At 44.7% G+C, this 19,175-nt stretch overlaps 1 protein-coding gene across 8 annotated transcripts in view; it reads left to right on the forward strand.

Annotated features, from left to right (window-relative positions):
* Positions 1-1,187: 1,187 nt before the first annotated feature.
* The window catches only part of ERI3 (ERI1 exoribonuclease family member 3), a 125,117-nt gene continuing 107,129 nt past the window's right edge, over positions 1,188-19,175 (forward strand). The window contains exons 1-3 of one of the 8 annotated variants that reach the window (XM_028123246.2): positions 1,188-1,204; positions 3,594-3,669; positions 15,564-15,841. In XM_028123246.2, coding sequence (XP_027979047.1) covers positions 15,587-15,841 — 255 coding nt within the window. In that variant the 5' untranslated portion in view covers positions 1,188-1,204; positions 3,594-3,669; positions 15,564-15,586. Of the gene's footprint in view, positions 1,205-1,224; positions 1,573-1,614; positions 3,670-15,563; positions 15,842-19,175 lie in introns of those variants that run through there. The other 7 variants (XM_028123244.2, XM_028123242.2, XM_028123247.1 and 4 more) reach the window with 7 other exon arrangements.

Here is a 19,175-nt window from a genome sequence, read left to right on the forward strand (position 1 = left end):
ACTTTGGGTTAAGTGGCATCTGTCCCTGCTGATGTTTATTTCCTCATTTGTCCACAAAAGATTTACCAGATTCCTGCTTTATTCGTGGAACTGTGCTGGGTATTACTGATACACCATGAACAATACAGAAATAATGCTTACCTTAAATGAATTTACAGCCCTGGGGGAGAGACAACAAGGAAATTGACAATTATAAAACAATGCAATAAATTCTGTAGGTGCAGAGTAGAATCACCTAGTCCATTATGCGGGATTAAGGAAGACATTCCCTAATATGGGTATTACCAGGCATTCCCAGCTCAGGCAAGAACCAGTATGTTAAGGTCAGATCTCACAGAAATGGTGGGCCCAGAAATGACATCACTTTCTTTGTGAAAATATGCAAATGGCAGACAGAGGGCTTGGTGACCAAAGCTGGGCCCAGAAGATGGTTCTTGGCTCACTGGGAAGCTGTCAAAGCCATCACTGATTTGGCCAAGGCCAGGGTTTTCCACCTCAGAACATGTTACCCATGACTTCCCAAAGAGCCATAAACCAGATGAAGAAACACATCTCTGGCTTTAGCCAGACTTCTGCCCAAATGACAGAATAGACTCTCTCTCGTAGCTCCCTGTAGTTGAGGCCAGAATCCTTTTAACTCTGACGTTCCCTCTGGAGCCAACCCAAACAAGTCAGTTCCCTTTTCAGTAGGAAGGCCCCTCAGAAATCTAAGAATTTTCTTCTTAGCCTAAAATCTGCCTCCTTTCAGCTCTCCCCAGGCCCACCTCCGAGAGTGGATGACAATAATGACTTGTTGAACAAATCATGAGGAGGAGTTATCTAAATATAACACGTCATGTTATGAGCCTATACTCACCTCGTGAGTATATTGGGAGGTGGGAAAACGGAAGTGGGGGACCTGAGTCGCTCTAGGCCTTAGAAAGTTTTCGTTATTTAAAATATTCCTTTCCCAGGTCGGAAGGGAGCTCCCCCTTCACTTTCTTCTGAGTACGTGCCACCTCAAAACTACAAGTCCCATAAGGCCAGCCGCGGGGAGTCACCATCTTGACACACCTTAACGCGCATGTCGGCGGGAGAGCGAGCGTTTGGGGAGAAGAAGCCCCGCCCCCTGAAGCCCATTGGTCGGAGGAGCAAGCGGCGGGCTCAGCGGTTGGCCACCGAGCCCGCCCGTCAGTCGCGTCGGCCGGGGTCAGAGTGCGCGGAGGTGAGTCGGTGTGTTGTGGACTCGTGGTGCTGGCTGCCGCTGTTGAGGCGGCCGGGAACGGGCGGTGGGGAGCGGGCGGAGCTGGCCTTGCCTCTGCCTGGCCGGCGCCGCAGTCGGCGCGGGCCGCGCCCGCCGCCGTAAACTGCCCTGAGCGCCTGCTGAGGCCGAGGGAGACGTCGGGGCCTGCACCTGGAGGGAGCCTGCCGCGCTGGCCCCGAGGAGGGGGCGTTGCCATGGCGACAGCCTCTCCCGCCGCTGACGGGGGGCGGGGGCGGCCCTGGGAAGGAGGGCTGGTCTCCTGGCCCCCTGCCCCTCCCCTTACTCTCCCCTGGACTTGGATGGGCCCGAGTTGGGGGCAACACCCTGGGGTGGGTGATGCGGAGAGGCCCCCCAGATTGGGCCCTGGTTAATGCATGCGGGGTGAGGGTCGCCGCGCGCTGTTTGTGCAGTCTGGGGTGCTAGCCCATGTGCTCACCCTGGATGCATGATCTACTGAGTAACGTTCTGGCCAAGAGGGAGCGGGGCAGGGCTTTGCCAGACCGACTGGGTGGGGTGATTAAGCGTGCTGACTTTTTACTTGGGATTATACTAGGTAAGAGGAAGAGAGGTTTGGCCACAGTGGATAGAAACTCAGCAAAGAGATAGTAGATAGAATAACCCCATTCTTCCCTCTCCAGCACACACACGAGGTTAGCACTTTAACTCTTTGTAACTCTGTAGCAGTGGTAGTAGTGATGGTGGAAGGAGTGAATAACGGGCCTAACCTAGCTAGCTTTCCCCTGTTTGCTTTTCCTGCAAATGTTCCAGCAACAGGTGTTCTCTTAAAACAAAAAAGCATGAACTTGGATTGAGGTGTGACTGCGAGTTTTGCATAATGTAACTTCTGGTTGACTTGGAAGATGCTGCATGTGGCTCCTTCCTGGGGGTTTGAATTCTAACCTTAGGGTTGGATTTTGCAAACTGATAATGCCCATCGTTGTCTCTGCTATAGGTCTCTGGCCACCTCTATGGGATTAGCTCTTATCAGACATTTTATCATTCTCCGAGCTGAAGGGCAAAAAACCACGAATCCTATTGGCTGAAGACTGTACACTATTTGAACTATAGTAGGTTGTGATTGGCTGAATGAATTTTGACTGTAGAGTTTCTACCAGAAATTGGCTTCATCAAATTCTGCTTTATTCTGACTTTATCATACATGGCATGCCTTGTTTTAGTGGGTTCGTTCCTGGAGCTTAAGTATATTATACCTGAATCCCCCACCATTTAAAAGCCAATTTATAAACAGGGACTTGGAGTGTGACTCCACTAATGTGTGTGTCTGTGATCTTGGTTAGAAACCCACTTGGCTGCCTTTCGTCAGAGAGGTAGGGTGTGGGGGAAGGGAGCTGCCGGGAAGTGATTGATAAGGTTTCCTTTATGGATTCCGTGGTGCTTCACTGGAGCTCAGAGCACTTTGGCAACTTAAGCACTCCAAATTAAAAGCTCATTAACAATTCCTGCCCAAAGATCCTGTAAATAATCAGCTAGCTAGGTCCTAGAGCTTGGCTGAGAGCTCTCCTTCTAACTTGAAATTTCCAAATAAAAGTGCCTTTATTCCCTTTCATTTTGGGAAAAGTGTTTTCTTGGTGGTGGGTTAAGTCTGTGAGTGGTCTTTCCCAGGGGCTCTGAGTAGCATAAAGTCTTAAATGTGCAGAGTGGTGGACAGGAATAGATTGGTTCCAAACCTAAATGTTTCTCTGTACAAAGGGCATTGCTAGCTTACAAGAGCACCTCTGCAACTTCTAGTCTTTTGGAAAATCTGAATTAGGTGATAAATATGATAGGTCTCCATTAATGATTTGACTTAGGGTTTGGTTACACTTTGACTTTCTTAGGACTTGAGATATACCTGGAAGTATACTGCAAGTGTTTAATGGTCTATTTGGCCATTTGCAGTATGGCCTGTGGGTTTGTGGCAACCAGCCCCTCCAATCCTGGTCTCAGTTCCTGAGTTCTGAATATTGTCAGCCTTACCAGTGTCTCCTCCTTGACTAAACTAGGTTTCTGGTGTTATCCCGAGAGATACCATTTCGTGGCCATCTTTCTTAGTCCAAGCTCAGATATTATAAATGTTTAGTGTTTCTAGGAGATGACCTCCTTAGGAAGAAAAGTATGCGACTAGAGAACATGAAATCCATCATTCCAAAAATAAATAGTACTAGTAGCTTCTGAAAGCTTTGTTCAGGCATTGTTCTTCCACATAGATAACTGTTATCCCAAAGTAGTTTGAGTTTAGGAGTTGAGGTTTGGTGTGGTCCTTAAATTGTTTCAAATAGCAGCAGTCCCCTGGGGATTTGATCCTTTATACTGAAATAGACTTGTTGCAGAGATGTGTATTTATCCACAGCATTGGGGCTTTCCAGCTCTCACAGAACCTTCAGCATCCCCAGCTGGCAGTCTTGGCATCTTCGAAGTAAGGAGAGGTGAGAATGTTGTTGCATGGTCAAGTTTGGCTCGACTTCTTTCTTATGAATATTTGGGTTTGGAGGGTGAGGGGGTGGTGGTTGGTGCAGATTGTATTTTTCTGTAGCTTTTTCTGATTAGACACCATGTGCTCAAAGACTACTGAATGGCGAGAATTAGAGGTGGGGTATCTACTCAAGTTCTGTCATGATTTCTCTGTGGGCATTGCATGAGCACCTACTTTAGGTTCAGGAAGGTTGAATAGAGCTGGAGTAGCCCTTCATCCTGAGAAATACACAGCTTAAGATAATAGGAAGGAACACATTGGTTTGGCTTTTGGTAATGCATTTGACCAAGGCCTTTGGGATCTTGGTTTGATTTGGGTTGGGAATCACCATTGGGTGGATGGTGAATCCCAGCCTGTCTCCATTTTACAAGATCAGGGCTGCCTGAAAAGGAAGACTCTGATGATTAATATCCAGGATCTCAGAGGCTGTTTAGTAACAAAGGGCCAGATACTTTGCTAGGACTGGAATTGTAGTGGTGAACAAGACAGATGCTGTCTCTGATGCCACAGGGCTTAAAAATTCAGGGGAGAGAGAGGTGGTAAAGAAGCAATTCTGATACACACTGGGAGTGCTATAAGGTAAGTTTAGATGTTTGGGGAGTACTCAGAAGGGTCTGCAACCCAGACTTGTAGGCTCCTCATCTAGAATTAAATGAAGACATGAGGGACCAAGTGTGAATGTCAGAGTTTTGTTGAGTTTGAGAAACTGAAGTAATGTGTTAAAACATAGTGTACTCAGTGGGCAGGGGATTGGAGAATAAGGTGAGAAACGAAGCAGGAAAAGTAAGCAGAGGCCAGGGCCTTATAAGCTCTTAGGATTAGGTTAGACTAGGTCTTTTTTCTGTAAAGGACCAGATAGTAACTATTTAGGCTTTGTGGGTCTCTCTCACAGCTATTCAACTCCATTCAGCTCTGCTGTTAACGGCATGAAAGCAGCCATAGTATGAAAGTGAATGAGCATGGCTATGTTCTAGTAAAACTTTATAAAAACCAGTGGCAGCTGGATTTGGCCTGTGGAACATTGTTGCCAACACCTGGACCAGACTATCATAAGAGCAGTAAGAAGCCATTAAAGGTTTTAAGCTGTGGACTGATAATTAGATTTGTGTTTTAGAAAGTTTGTTTTGATTTCATTGTTAAGAATGGACTGAAGGGGACAATACTGGAGCCAGAGACCAATTAAGAAGCCTGTGACATTTGCATGGGTAGCATTTTATATTTAACCCTTTGAGGCAGTATTTTGACCCTAAAAAATTGAGCATAACTGAATTTTTGCATAATGTATATACTGGTTATGTTTATTAATATCCTGGCCATCGACTAGAGCTTAAAGCATGTCTGCCAAAGAATTTGTTGGTAATACCAGCTCCTGTGTTACAGACTAGAAAAGATGTAGGGGCGCCTGGGTGGCTCAGTTGGTTAAGCCACTGCCTTCGGCTCAGGTCATGATCCCGGAGTCCCGGATCGAGTCCCACATCGGGCTCGCTGCTCAGCAGGGAGTCTGCTTCTCCCTCTGACCCTCCTCCCTCTCATGCTCTGTCTTTCATTCTCTCTCTCTCAAATGAATAAATAAAATCTTTAAAAAATATATATATATAATTTAAAAAAAAAAGAAACGATGTAGGAAGGGAAAGTAGGTGTAGAATGAATGAAAAGGTTTGGGGAACTCTTCTAATCAAAGAAGTAGAGAATAAATGGAGCCCTGGTAGGGATGTTGGTCTTAGGGCTCATAGCTTAATGTCAATTACTTTAAACTTTTTGAACTATACAAACAAAGGAGGACCCAGTTTCCTAAGTTTTCCAGGGAGTTGTCCTCATTCTGTTACGTGTCCTACTCAGTCAAACTTTCCTTGCTTGTAGCAACCTGATGACGTTTTTTCTGGTTTGGGGACTGTCTCCTGGTTCAGGTATGATGGTATATGCCAGGCACAGGAGCCAAAGTGTTGAGTGTCCGATAAATTGTCTTCGTCCTCCTGCAAGCCTACTTGCCTTGCTGGAGGGAAGCCTGTAGGTTTCTGATAACCCACATTATGGTGTTTATGTAACCTCGGGCAAGTGACTTACCTCTCTGAGCTTTACTTTCCCATCTGTAAAATGCAGATAATGGGACTTAAAGAGGGTTGATTAATGGATTTAATGAGATAATGTATATAAAGCTCTTAGCGCAGTGTTTTAATAACTTTTGTTTACTAATAGTATTTTACACAGTTAATTTTTTTTTTTTAAAAGCAGCCCACAATTGGGTGAGTTGGCCTTTGGATTAGTATGTTTTGGGTCCTCACAGTTGTCATTATGGCCATATGATAGGAACATAACCACTGGTGGTGAGAGCCAGTAGACAGAAGGAAGTTATAACTAACGGAAGGGGCCACCACTCTTCGTAATGGAAAATTTTCAGACATCAGGAGTCCAGAAAATCAGAACTTTCTTCAGGGTAGACCTTAGCCCCAATACCATCAGTGAGGTGAATTGAGTGAGCAGCTACCCGAAAGAAATTCACCAAAGTGTGACCAGTCATTTCTCCCAGTTGGTCAGGGTCATTTATTAGTGTTGCCACCCTTGTGGCCCTACATCTTCGTAAAGTCCTCTTGAATGTTTTTTTATTACTTTTCACCACCACTCTGGGAATGAGTCAGGTGGTCAGTATTGCTGTCCCTGTTTACCCCTGTGAGGAAACTGAGGCCCACGAAGGTTAAGTGTGTTACCTGAGGTCGTGCTGTGAGGTACTGTCATAGCTAGTGCAGATTTGCCTCCAGATGAAATTGTGTTAGTTTATTGCTGTGATTTCTCTTCCTTTGAGTGAGAGATGTGTAGTCATTGCAGAACTGCAGACTGATGCATGCTTTGTCCAAATGTGCTAGGAGTGATTTGGGTCCCACTTTATCCACTTGGTCCTGTTGGGTTTTAATTGATGACTGCTTGGACCAGGGAAGCAGATTCCCTTTGGGTCATTGTTTTTAGCCCCTCCTCCTTTGGGGACATTCTTGGGGGAGCCTTGGGTTACAAGAGATTGCTTTGATATGTTCAGAATTGTGCCTTGTGCCCCACAGCTACAGGTAAAATCAAAAGGCGGATAATTTATGGGAGTGTCAGAGCTGGCCGCTGGCACCTCAGGAGGCCATTAGTATGCCTGTTCAGACCCTCTGTGTCCTTGCAATTGATTCCTCTTTGCATGAGCTTGATTTGGGAAGCTGTAGATCTGTGGGTAGTGATTGGATGTGACAGTCCAAACACTGGTCCCTAAATTAATCCTTTTAATAGTATTCCAGCACCAAGGCAATGTGGTATCTCTCTCTGTCTTTGACTGGGGAGGACAGAATGGGGTGGGGCTAGGAAGGAGAGAGGAAAAAAAAGAAGCTTTGCTTGGTGCTTAGGGTCTGTTCTGTTCTAACATGTTCTGATTCCAGAGCAGTTGACATCAGGACTTCGGGCATATTCATTCAGCAAACATTGATTCACACTAACTTTGTACCCGGCCCTGTGCTGGGTGCTGGGAATACAGAAATGAATAAAATGTGGTCCTTGCCCTTAAGGATCTATGTGAATGTCAGTGTTTCTCAGAGTTTTGAAACTCATGCGCTATTTAGGTGAAAAAATTAAACTGATGCTTTTCTTTAATGCTACTTGAAATTTTAAAATGCATTAAAGGGTCTGACAAAAAACAAGTCCAAAGAAATTATGCCTTTTTTACATGCACGCGCACACATACTTATACCTGCTGTCTTACAGCCTTCTCACCTAAGGCTCTGAAAATTATAGTAGGAGAAATAGATTAAAATTTTACAATATAGTGAGACAAAAAGTATATGTACAATATAGTGAGACAAAAAGTTATGAAATAGGAATAGGGTGTGTTACTGGATCACACTTAGGCAATTAACTTTCTGATGGAGTATCAGAGAAAGCTACTAAAAGGGAATTTTGAGCTGCATTTTGAGGAAGGAGCTGGTGAAAATGGAAGTAACATTCCAAAGCAGGGGGGTAGCATTTGCCAAGGCACAGATTTGTAAAAGGAAACATCACATTTGGGGACCTGAGCAAGAGCTAGTCGTCACCCTGCCTCCTGCCAGTTTCTCTGCTCTTCTGGAATTGTTTGAGAAGAGGCTTTGAGTTTCTTGTGCTGCAGTTGTTTTTGTCCAAGGCACCCCATCCTTCTTCTGCTTTTTGTTCGCAGGGCTGCAATTTGTTTTTCTTGTTAAAATGTGATAAATGTATTATGAGAACAAATTTGGATGATTTGGACAGACTTGATCATTGCTTACGGTTGGGTTACTTTTTAAAGTCACCACCTTACCTCAAAGGAAAAACTGAAGTTGATATGTATTTTTAGCGGACTCAATCAAGTGGGGAATGTGGGCCCTCAAACATGGGAGAGGAGAACAGGGCCCCGAAGAACTGAGGACGTGTGAGGCTTAGTTTTCTCATGTGTAAAATGGGATTATTGTTCCCCATTTTGCTTGAGAGTTAGGAGGATAAAATATGTGGATCACTAATACAGTACCTGGCTTATAGTTGTGTTTCCCTCTCCTCTTTCTCATGCATTAACAACAGTAGCTCCCTTCTATTGAGTGCTTAAACTGTACAAAGTGCTTTATATACATTGTGTGGTTGACCTGAACCCCAAAGAGATAGGTATTATTATTATAGTAGTTATTGTTAAGAAAATGTGGTAGAAGGGCTGGCTCAGTCAGTAGAGTATGCAACTCAATCTTGCGGTCATGAGTTCAAGCCCCATGTTGGGTGTGGAGCCTACTTAAAAAAAAAAAAAAGGATATGTGATAGAGTCAGGATTTGAACCTAGACTTGTCTGATTCTAGTGTTTAAACATCTGGGCTGTGTTTCTGTACCAGTTCCATCTTGGAAGCAGGGGAATGGCAGGTTCTTGATATCTCTCCTCTGGGGTCAGATGCTGTCTACAAGTGTGAAAGGTACTTGAAGGGATAAGAGTACCATACTCTGCCCCTCCTTCATTTCTATCCTATTTATGGTGTATTAGAAACAAACCTTTGCCCCCTCTCACGTGCGATGGGTGTCACAACTGACTTGTAGGACTTTGCAAAGAGATGTCTCCCAGCTTTGGCTCCTCGAAGGAATTTGCCCAAACTACTGCATGTAGTGGTAAGTTAGCAAACAGCAGGCCAGTCACAGTCGCTTCTTTTTAGGTGCTGCCTTGAGCTGCTGAGATGGCTAATTGAAGAGGAGAGTAAGCCTCCTGTGGCCTGTAATGTTGTCATCAGAATGTGGTGTTCCTGAAGGTCTTTAGTGACTGTAGCTCTCTTGGTAATTTAGGGTTAGCAGCTGCTTCTAATATGGAGAATGCTCTCCCTTGCCCCACCTTGGAGCAGAAGCAACTGTAGGTAGCTACAGGCCGAGGGAGTGACAGGTTGTAGGGAGGAGGAGAGTGTTTTGTTGAGGTGAGGACCCAGCTTTAGAGTTCCTGCTTCCATTCTACTTTGGGGCCATCAGGAAGTTGTGTAGAGGTTCCAGGGCATGTCAAGCTTTGTTCTGCCTCACCCTCTAGCTTTCAGTAGACTAGGCCAAACCCTCAGGCCCCCCGGCCTCCACTGTGAGACTACAGAGAAGCTTGGGAGGTGAGCAGTGAGGCCTGCTCCTTGTGTTGGGGCAGTGGTCTGAGACCCTGGTGTGGGAGTCAGGAGCCCTGGGTTCTGTTGTTACTATGCTATGTGAGTCTTAGGCAGTCCTTTTCTCTTCTGGGGCTCATTTTCCCTGGCTGGCTGTACTGTGTCTCCCCTTAGATTTTCTTTCACCTTTGACAATCTGTGATTTTCACAGAAAGTGCTCTGGCAGCAAGGTGCATTCATTAGCTTGAAGATTATGACTTTTGAAGGCATGCAGTTTATTTAGATTTTTCCCAGGCTATTTTTAGCTGCCTAATACAGAGCCTGTGACTGAGTGGTTCCAGACAGGTATTACTCTGCTCTCTGTTGATGCCTCTGTGACTCAGGTACCTGAGCCCTTGTAATACTGTCAGTCAGATTGGGACAGGGACTTGCCCTGGGACTGGGACCTGAGGAAGCTGCAGCTCTCTCAGGTGCTTCTAGTTGGCTAGACTCAGAGCCTGCCTCTAGTGCCTTACAGTTTCTCTGGAATGTGCTCCTGCCTCCCAGTCTGGTTTTTAATGGAATGGTTAGAATCCAGGGATGGTACCAGCCTAAACCCTCCCCAGGGATTCCAAGTACAGTTGACCCTTGAGCAACATGGGTTTGAACTGCACAGATCAACTTGTCGATTTTTTTCAGTAAATACAGTATAGTACAATAAATACTTTATGATTTTCTTGACATTTCCTTTTCTCTACCTTTATGGTAGGAATACAGTATACAATACATATATAAGATATGTATTAATTGACTATGTTATTGGTAAGGCTTCCAGTCAACAGTACTATTAATAGTTGTTTTTGGAGAGTCAAAAGTTATAGGTGGATTTTCCACTTTGTTGGGGGGGCGGAGTCAGTGCCCCTAAGCTCTGTGTTGTTCAAGGGTCAACTGTATTTGCAGCTGGGGAGATGGAGTGGGAGTAGACCCCATATTTCATGATGGCCCTCTCCTTTCCTATCCCCCACGTTCCTGTGGCCTGTGGATGTGGATGTTAAAGGATGGCCCCCTCCCTTTTCTCTCTCTCCCCCCCTCAGTAATGGAAGGCTATAAAATGTCTATTTACCCAAGACACCAGAATGACTCCTCTGTGGTTCCACTAATCTGGTGATTTGGTGCTTCTCTGGTCTCTCAGGTAAATACAGATTGAGGCTTTTTATAAAGGCATATTTCCCTCATTAAATGTGTGTTTTGGCACATGCGTTATTTACCTGACCGGTGGTAATGGCTGCAGAGGACCGTTGGTGTCTGTTGTGTAAATACTCTGCACAGAGACCATCCTCCGGGGGCTGTGGCGCAGGCCTGTTTCTCCAAATGGGGCTGGCATGGCAGTCCCTATTTACCACTCCCCTGTCTCCAGTGGGGGCTGGACCTTTCATTTTGAGGAGGGAATCATTTATTTTCCTCTTTGCCATAGGCTACTTACTACCTTTAATTGCCAGGAGAAGAAAAAGGGTGCCTGAGAATAAATGTGTATAAGTCTTGGTCTCTGATGAAACACAGTATGCAGAAGTACATGGAATCATAAACTGTTCCTTTTGAGTTCTGCCCCTGGACTAGATACTCAAAATCCCAATTGATGATACCAATTATAGACTTAGAGTCTACAAACTTGTGACTCAAGTATAAAGCAGCATTAGGAAAGGGGAATTCCCAAGAGGCCAGAGGGTACAAGGCAGGTGGGATGCCTCTGCAGGGAGTGCAGGGCTCTTTCCTGAGAAGGCTCTAATGGTGGCAGGAGTGCTCCATGAGCAGGCATTGAGTGGGGGCTCTTGTCGTGGAGACTTGATGCTTTAAGGGCTGGCTTTGCCTCTTAAGGTAGGCTGTAGGCTGTATGCACAGGCTACCTTCGGTGGGCGGTATGGCGAGATTGAGCCCTCACATACCATCTCTTCTTCTCTCTCTCTCCTCCCCCCCTTTTTTAAACCACATTGCAGCATATAGATTAAAAAATAATTTTTTTAAAGATTTTATTTATTTATTTGACAGAGAGAGAGACAGCGAAAGAAGGAACACAAGCAGGGGGAGTGGGAGAGGGAGAAGCAGGCTTCCCACCGAGCAGGGAGCCCGACGCGGGGCTGGAGCCCGACGCGGGGCTCGATCCCAGGACCCCAGGATCATGACCTGAGCTGAAGGCCGACGCTTAATGACTGAGCCACCCAGGCGCCCCTAAAAAAATAATTTTTAAAAGTTTGGAATAGGCCAAATTTACATATAAGTTGGAATTAATAGTACAAAGAATTTTTTGTGGAACTATTTGAGAGCTAATGCTGACCTAGTGTCCCATCACCCTGAATACTTTGGGCATATTTCCTACATGCAAGGACATTTTCTTACCTAACCATAGTACAACCAGCAAAACCAGGAAATTAATATTGGTACCTTACCTCCTTCTCATTCTGAAACCCCATTCAAGTTGGCCTATTGTCCCAGTAATGTTTTTTTGTAGCAAAATGATCTAGTTCAGAATGTGCATTGCATTTCGTTATCAAGTCCCTTTGATCTCCTTTAGATTTTGCTCAGTAAAAGTTCCTTGACATTCATGACCTTGATACTTTTGAAGATTACAGGCTGGTTATTATGTAGGCTCTCCCTCAATTAGGGTTTGTTGGATATTTTCTCATGATTAGAGTTAGACTATGCATCTTTGACAGGAATATCACAGAAATGATGCTTTCTTCTCATTGCATCCCATCATGTGGTACATGATTTTGATTTATCCCATTGTGTTCATTTTGATCACTTGATTAAGGTGATGTCTGCCAGGCTTCTCCATTGTATACTTGCTTCCTGTTAACTATTAATAAGCATTCTGTGGGGAGATTGAAACTACGTGAACATCCCTTACCAAACTTTAATTTATTAATTAGTTAATTTGTGTATTTTAATTTCATGGTTTCCTTTTTTATTCAATGCAATATAATCTATTAATATCATTATTTATTGCCAGTGGGAGCCCCTTCAAATTGGCTTCTGCATCCTTTTGATTAATTCCCATCATTCTTTGAGCATTTCCTTGCTTTCTGGCCCCTAAACAAGATGTTCTAGACTCATCTTGTACTTTCCCTGCCATAGTTGTGGAATCAACCATTTCTTCAAAGAGCTCTGGTTCTTCCACTGAAGACTGTTATTTAGAAGGCAACTGGGTGTTAGGTGTGCTCATTGCTGCTAGAGTGTTGCTGCTCCCTGGCCCTTCAATAGACAGAGCTAGAAAATAGATTGTGTGTGTGTGTGTGTGTGTCCCCATACTCATGTCTAGCTTATTTTTATATATTATATATCAGAAACCATGAGTTCACACTGTTTCCTCCAATTTCAATTTGACACCATGGATTTTTTTTTTCCTCTTTCCATATTTTAATTCCATCCTGTAACAATGAGAAACCTGGTTCTCATTACCCTTAATATACGCCCTTCTTTGATCAATCCCTCTGTATATAACCAATCTCCCATTTGTTACCATTGGTCCTTACCCCTCTTGAGTGCCTTTTTTACCCTGCCCATGACTCCCCACATCAGGCTTGCTCCCCGCCTCCCCATGTCCTCCACACCCCACATGGGTTCTGACATGCTACGTCACACCTTCTTGCCTCTGTACAGATGCTTTCCTTACTGTGCTTGGGCTCTGATACCCTCCACCCCCACCTTCAGACTCTTCTGCTCCCCCCCACTTCAACTTGTAGATACTACTTTCCTCTGCCACAACTAATGACTAAAGCCATAAGATTAAATTTTTCAGGAAGGGAAGAGGAAGAGCTGCCCCCTGTTTCTTGACTTGAGTTGAACTTGGTTTTTAGAAGTAAAGGAAGTATGGAATCCAGTGATTACTGACGTGTGGAAGACTTCTACTATTGTCTATTCTCAAGACTTCCTGCAAGAGAAGCTTTTTGATGTGGGTGAAATCAGTTGGGAAAGCAAGGCCTGCAGGCAAGAGGGCTTTAGGTCATCAGTGTGTCATTCATGGAAGGGGATAGCGCACATATAGTATGCTACATGGGAGGCCTAGAGCATTCTGGGCACGCAGGAGATTTGGGTGTTACTTCTGAGGTTGCCTTATGCATGCATTAATTGGATATATAGGCTCCAAGTTTGGGGGTCCAGGCTTGGCCAGGTGGGCATAGCTCAAAAAAATAGTAGTAGTAATAATAGTAAGAGATATTGAGCCCCTATATGCCAGACACTGCTCAATAGTGTTTTACATGTGCCCTCTCATTTCATTCTCACTTACGGAATAAGAGCTATTATTGTTGTCATTTTACAGGTGAGGGATGGAAGAACAGAGCTTGCCCAAGGTGCCATGGCAAATAAGTGGCTCAGCCAGGATGCAAACCTGGAAGGCCTCCTTAATCATGATGCTAAATTGCCGGTAGTATTTGGCAGATGGGGTCTGGTTGACTATATATATTATATACACTCTCTATGAATATTGACAAACATTAGGACTCTCAAAAGTCCTTATCCCAGCCTGACTTCAAGGAGTTAGAGGAGAGTTCTAAGGCCCTGAGAGATTGTGGATCCAAACTGTAATGCATAATCTGAACATACTGGTGTCTCCCGTCTCAGCAAGGCTTCCAGTACTGTTCAAGGCAGGGGTGGTGATGTGAAGTTATTTTGGATTCTGGTGTTCGAAGGGATGTTGGCCCCTTTGCCTTTCCAAGGGATTCCATAGTGAAATCCAAGCCAGCCTTTGTCTATCCTGAGCTGAGGAGTTTGGGCTGCGTTTTTGGAAATGCTGTAAAGCCATGGTGAAAGCAAGCACTGTGCTCTGTAGGATCCATGAAGAACTTAAAATACTTTTTGGTCTTAGCACCTCTGAATCCCCATGGAATCTCACTACGGGGTTGGGGAAATTGAGGACCCACATGTGTCCTAGTAAATATGCAGGCAAGTTATTGTAGGTCATTCAGTGAGTCAGGGAAGAGCCAGAAGGAAAAGTGATACTTGATTGTACATGTCCATTCAGGTAGTAGTCACCTCATTGCCTCTGAGTGTGCTCTGGACTTCACAGGCTGCTACCCCCCTCAGCCCTGCAGGAAGGAGCCAGTGCCCATTTGCAGCCTTTCATAGGCAAGTTTTTGGCTCTATTAGAATGGGGCTTCAGAAGGCATAAACTATGGCTATATCTGCATTGAGCAGTGAGATTTCTCCTTTGACTTTGAGGATTAAAGTTGAGGGAATTTGAATATTGGGTGTAAGAGGGGTAAAAACAAACTTTCTTTGTTCCTTTTTTTTTTTAAAGGAGGCCTGGGTTATTTGTGAGTAAAACTTAGGCTTTGATTTTTATATTTAGTTAACCCTCTAAGGAGCAGACATTCTACAAATTTAAAGGGAAAACTTGAAAAGTGATTTGGATTTTTTTTTGCACATGTTCACTCAGGAAACTTTACTAGACTTTTTTTTTTCTTTTTTTCTTTTTTTAAGCAATGCTCCCATTACTGCCACATCTGGGTTTTCTCTTTTTCTTCCCTATTTAAAAAAAGTCCTGCAGTCCTTCAGGGCCTCTAGTAGAGAGTGAGCCTAAAGGCAGCGAACGGGAAGGCCTGAGGCTGTTACCAGCTGTGCTCTCTGGGCGTCCTTCATTCCCCCAGGGTGCCACTTACTGGCGCAGGGGCTGGGGAATCACTGGCCCTGCAGGAGCAAGCTCCCCTGTGATTGGCTGTGTTCCATTTCACCTTGGGAGATGGGAGGGAGGGTATGTGGAGGTGTGTGATACCGACTGGAAAGCCAGAGGCAAATGGCTTGTAATGGAGCTGAGGAGAGACTCTTTGGCATTTTCCAGTTTGAGGCTCCTTAGCTCCCAGGACTGACTGTACAGCTGGGTCACCTCATGTTACTTTAGGAACCTTAGCTTTACATTAACTGTTGCCACCTGAGAAATGACCACAGAATTTTTCTCTCCTCTCTTTTGAACTTTAGAGCTCCATTTAAAGATGAAGGCCAGCGTGGCAGGTTGTTCTGAGGATGATCTTGGAGACTCAGAGCTGTCGTAATGCTGCAGGGGCCAGTATTAGGGTCTTGAACTTCAGGAATGAATACTGTTGATTTAGAAAAGGGGTCCAGAAACACTGGGGAGTGGTTTGTGTTGTGTGACTATTCCTGAAGACCAGATGGAACAGGGCCACCGTGGGAGGGGAGTAACCCAGGCTCTTTGTTCTTTTTTTTTTTTTCTTTTCTTTTCTTTTCTTTCTTTCTTTTTTTTTTTTTTTTTTTTAAACTTTCCTCCCCTAAGTTTTAGATGCTTCTGGATGTTCAATGCTAGCACCTTTACAGACTGGAGCAGCTCGATTTTCTTCATATTTACTTTCAAGAGCAAGAAAAGTGCTGGGCTCCCACTTATTTTCTCCCTGTGGTGTTCCGGAGTTCTGCTCCATATCCACCAGAAAACTGGCGGCCCACGGCTTTGGCGCATCCATGGCGGCAATGGTGCCCTTCCCTCCCCAGAGGTATCACTACTTTTTAGTGCTGGACTTTGAGGCCACGTGCGACAAGCCACAGATTCATCCTCAGGTAACTGTTGCATCATTGCTTCAGAAAAGGTGGGGTGGGCAAGGAGGGAGGGAGGTTAGTCTTACTTTCTGGGTTCCAGGGGAACTTTCTCATGTCTTCCTGGCTTTTAGCTACTCATCAGGAGTTCCTGCCTAGGAAGTTGGACTTGGTTCAGGCATGGTAGGGTAAGGTAGATCTGAGAAGTCTCTGGAGAGAACTGGGCATATTGTTTCTCTCTGGTCTCAGCCTTTGGGAATCAAAATATTTCCTTCTGTCCCATCCTTCCTCTCTCCTTTCCCTTACCTCCTTCCTTCTCCTACTATTGCCGCATGTTATTTTAAGGAATACTGTCGTAGTCAGCCTCTAAGATGGTACCCAATGATCCTTGCCTCCTGGGATTCCTGCCCTTGGTAGTTTCTCTCCCACACTGAATCAGGGCTAGCCTTGTATAACCAGTAGAACATAGAGGAAAAGCCATAGTGTGATTTCTGAGGCTAAGTCATAAAAAGCGCTGTGGTTCGCCTTGCTCTTTTGGATCACTTGCTTTGGAGAAAGCCAGCTGCCGTGCATTGAGGACTCTCAAACGGCCTGTGGAGAGGCACATATGTACAGGAACTGAGGTTCTTAGCTAAAAACCAGTACCACTTGCCATTCATGTTTCTTGGTGCTGTCTTGGAAGTGAATCTGCCAGCCCCAGTGGACATCTGACTTCAACCTCAGGAGAGACCCTGAGCCAGGCTGGTCTGCTGAGCCACTCCTGAATTCCTGGCTGGCAGAAACTGTGAGAGATAAGAAGTGATTATTGATGTTTGGAGCCACTAAGTTTGGGGATGTGTTAGAGAACCTGAAGTACAACTCTTGGTCTGTTGGAAAGGAAGATTTCTTTGCTTACTTTTTTTCCTTAGTCATCAACTGTGTCTGGAGACCTTTTACCCTTTAAGGTAGTGCTACTAGGAGGTTTGGATTAGCAGCAGAGAGGCACCTGTTCTTGGAGATATTGGCGTGCTTGGGGTTGGTTTGGGGGGAACGATTGGGGGCTGATGGGGCAGTTCATTGTACTGTGGGGGCCTTGAGTATGCCCGGCTCTAGGACTGTAACTCTTCCCTGTGGGCCTGGGTTATTAGGGGTATAATTTTGGGATGTGTAGACATGTTAGTTTGGGAGCAGCTTTCAATGGTAGGGAGGATGGGAAAAGGGGGGCGGTAGCATCAGGCACTTGGGAGACAGGGAGGAGTGGGGTCCATTCAGAGATAAACTGAGTTCATTTCTCATGGTTGGTTTTTCCCATGAAGAGGTTCTGTCTTTAGAATAGTAGATTATTTTCCATAAAGCAGATCCCACCACCCTTTTACCTTCCCCTTTCTCTCTCCTTTTTCCTGTTCTCCCTTTAAGTAGTGGACTGTCTTTGGGAGCATTGGAATTAGCCCTGTGGAAGTTTGGGAAGACAGGAGCAAGATGAGGAGAATGTCCTGAGGGAAAGAACTTCACATAAAAGGGAATATAGCTTGGGTGCTGCCTGAGCCACCCTTATTTTCTCAGCCTCTTGCTCCTGCCCATGCTGTAGAGTCTTCTCTGCCTCCCAAAACTATTAGAGATTCTGTGCTGGCTGTTCCTGGGTGGTGGGTGGGAATTTTGGTTACATAGATTCTCCCAGGTTAGGAATCAAGGATCCATATCTTAACACACCATATTATTTCCCTTACTGATGTAGATTTCAATTACTGAGTAAGCCCTAGTGGGACATGAGTCTAAAATCCAACACGTCCCAATTGCATATGATTCATCCCTCTTCTGAACTCTCATAATCACTTGGCACCTCCTTTATGGCATTTTCTACATTCTGCTTTCTGGCACATGCCTACGTATGTTTATTTCTGAACTTTTCAGTTAGATTGTAAGCTCAGATAATTATGTAGCTTTGTTCTCTTGTCCTACAGAGGGTCCTATCAATGTTGCTGAAGGTAAAGCCTGATTCATGTCTAAATTTGGTCTGTCAGTATCACCTTCCATCTCTCTTTCAAGGGCATTGTTCTTTTTATTTATTTATTTATTGCAATGCTGAAGATATAATGCAATACGGTTTGGTTTTTTTTTTTAAGATTTTATTTATTAGAGTGAGAGAGCACAAGCAGGGAGAGTGGCAGGCAGAGGGGGAAACAGGATCCCCGCTGAGCAGGGAGCCCAATGCGGGACTCGATCCCAGGCCCCTGGGATCATGACCTGAGCCGAAGGCAGATGCTTAACCATCTGAGCCACCCAGGTGCCCTGCAGTACAGATTTAAATCACTTGTATCACCAACTTCTCACCCAGACTTAGGCACCAAGGCCTTCCTGACCTAGGCTGAGGTAGGACTTCATGCCATTTACCAGGATCTAGGCCTGATTAAAGATTATCTCCAGAATCAATGAACCCTGATGATGTGATTCCAAGGGCACTTAAAGAATTGGCTGCCCTGGTTCATTATTAGAAAGCGTTAGCTGTTGCTTTAGAGAACTCAGGAAGAAGCATTCGCTGTCTTGCTTATCTTTAAAAAGGGGAATACGAATGATCTTGGAAGTTATAGACCTGTTAGTTTACTGTGATTCCAGAGAAGATACTTGACCTGATCGTCAGATAATCAATCAGCAAACAGCTAGAAGAGCATAGGGTACTACTGAGTAATAACTTACATGGGTTTGTGAAGAAGAGCAAATCCTGTCAGATCAATCTAACTTCTTGCTGTGACATAGTGATGGATTTGAGTGGATCTGGGGTAAGTGATAAATGTAATGCATCTCTACTTCATTAAGCCTCCACAATGCTGTGATCAACAGGTAGGAAGGTGAGTTGGGGGCCAGGCAGCTCTGTTGGACTACCCATTGGATCACTCTCAGGAAAGGGATGGGTAGCTCAGGAGTGATTTGAGACTTGTTTGTGGCAACTTAAAGCCTCTCTCTCTTTAAAAACCAAACAAACGAAAAACTTCTCTAAAGTTTGCAAGTAGCAGGATCCTGATAGGATTCAGAGGAATTTTGGAAGATGGATTGGAGAAGTTATCAGTTCCACATAGGATAGCGTCCTTCCACTGAGGTTATCATGGGGGGGGGTCATGTTGTCATTAGAGCCTCTGTGCTGTGTAGGTCTTCTGGTTAGCAGGGACAGTGGAGAAATTGGAAAAACTCAGGATGAGAGGGGAAAAAAATCATTAGGGGCACAAAAATAGGACTTAGAAAGAAAGAAGAGAAATTGAATATCGTCTTTGTGACTTATTTCTTATTCAGACTAAATAAATTCATCATATGGGAGGTAGTTGTTCCAAAGAGTATACTAATAACTTGCTCTTCATTTTAATAAGGATAAAAAAAAGAAATGAAT

This window comes from Eumetopias jubatus, unplaced genomic scaffold (genome assembly GCF_037043125.1).
Source record: "Eumetopias jubatus isolate StellerSeaLion01/CBP00866 unplaced genomic scaffold, mEumJub1_p1.0 scaffold_4, whole genome shotgun sequence".
Classification (NCBI taxonomy): Eukaryota; Metazoa; Chordata; class Mammalia; order Carnivora; family Otariidae; genus Eumetopias; species Eumetopias jubatus.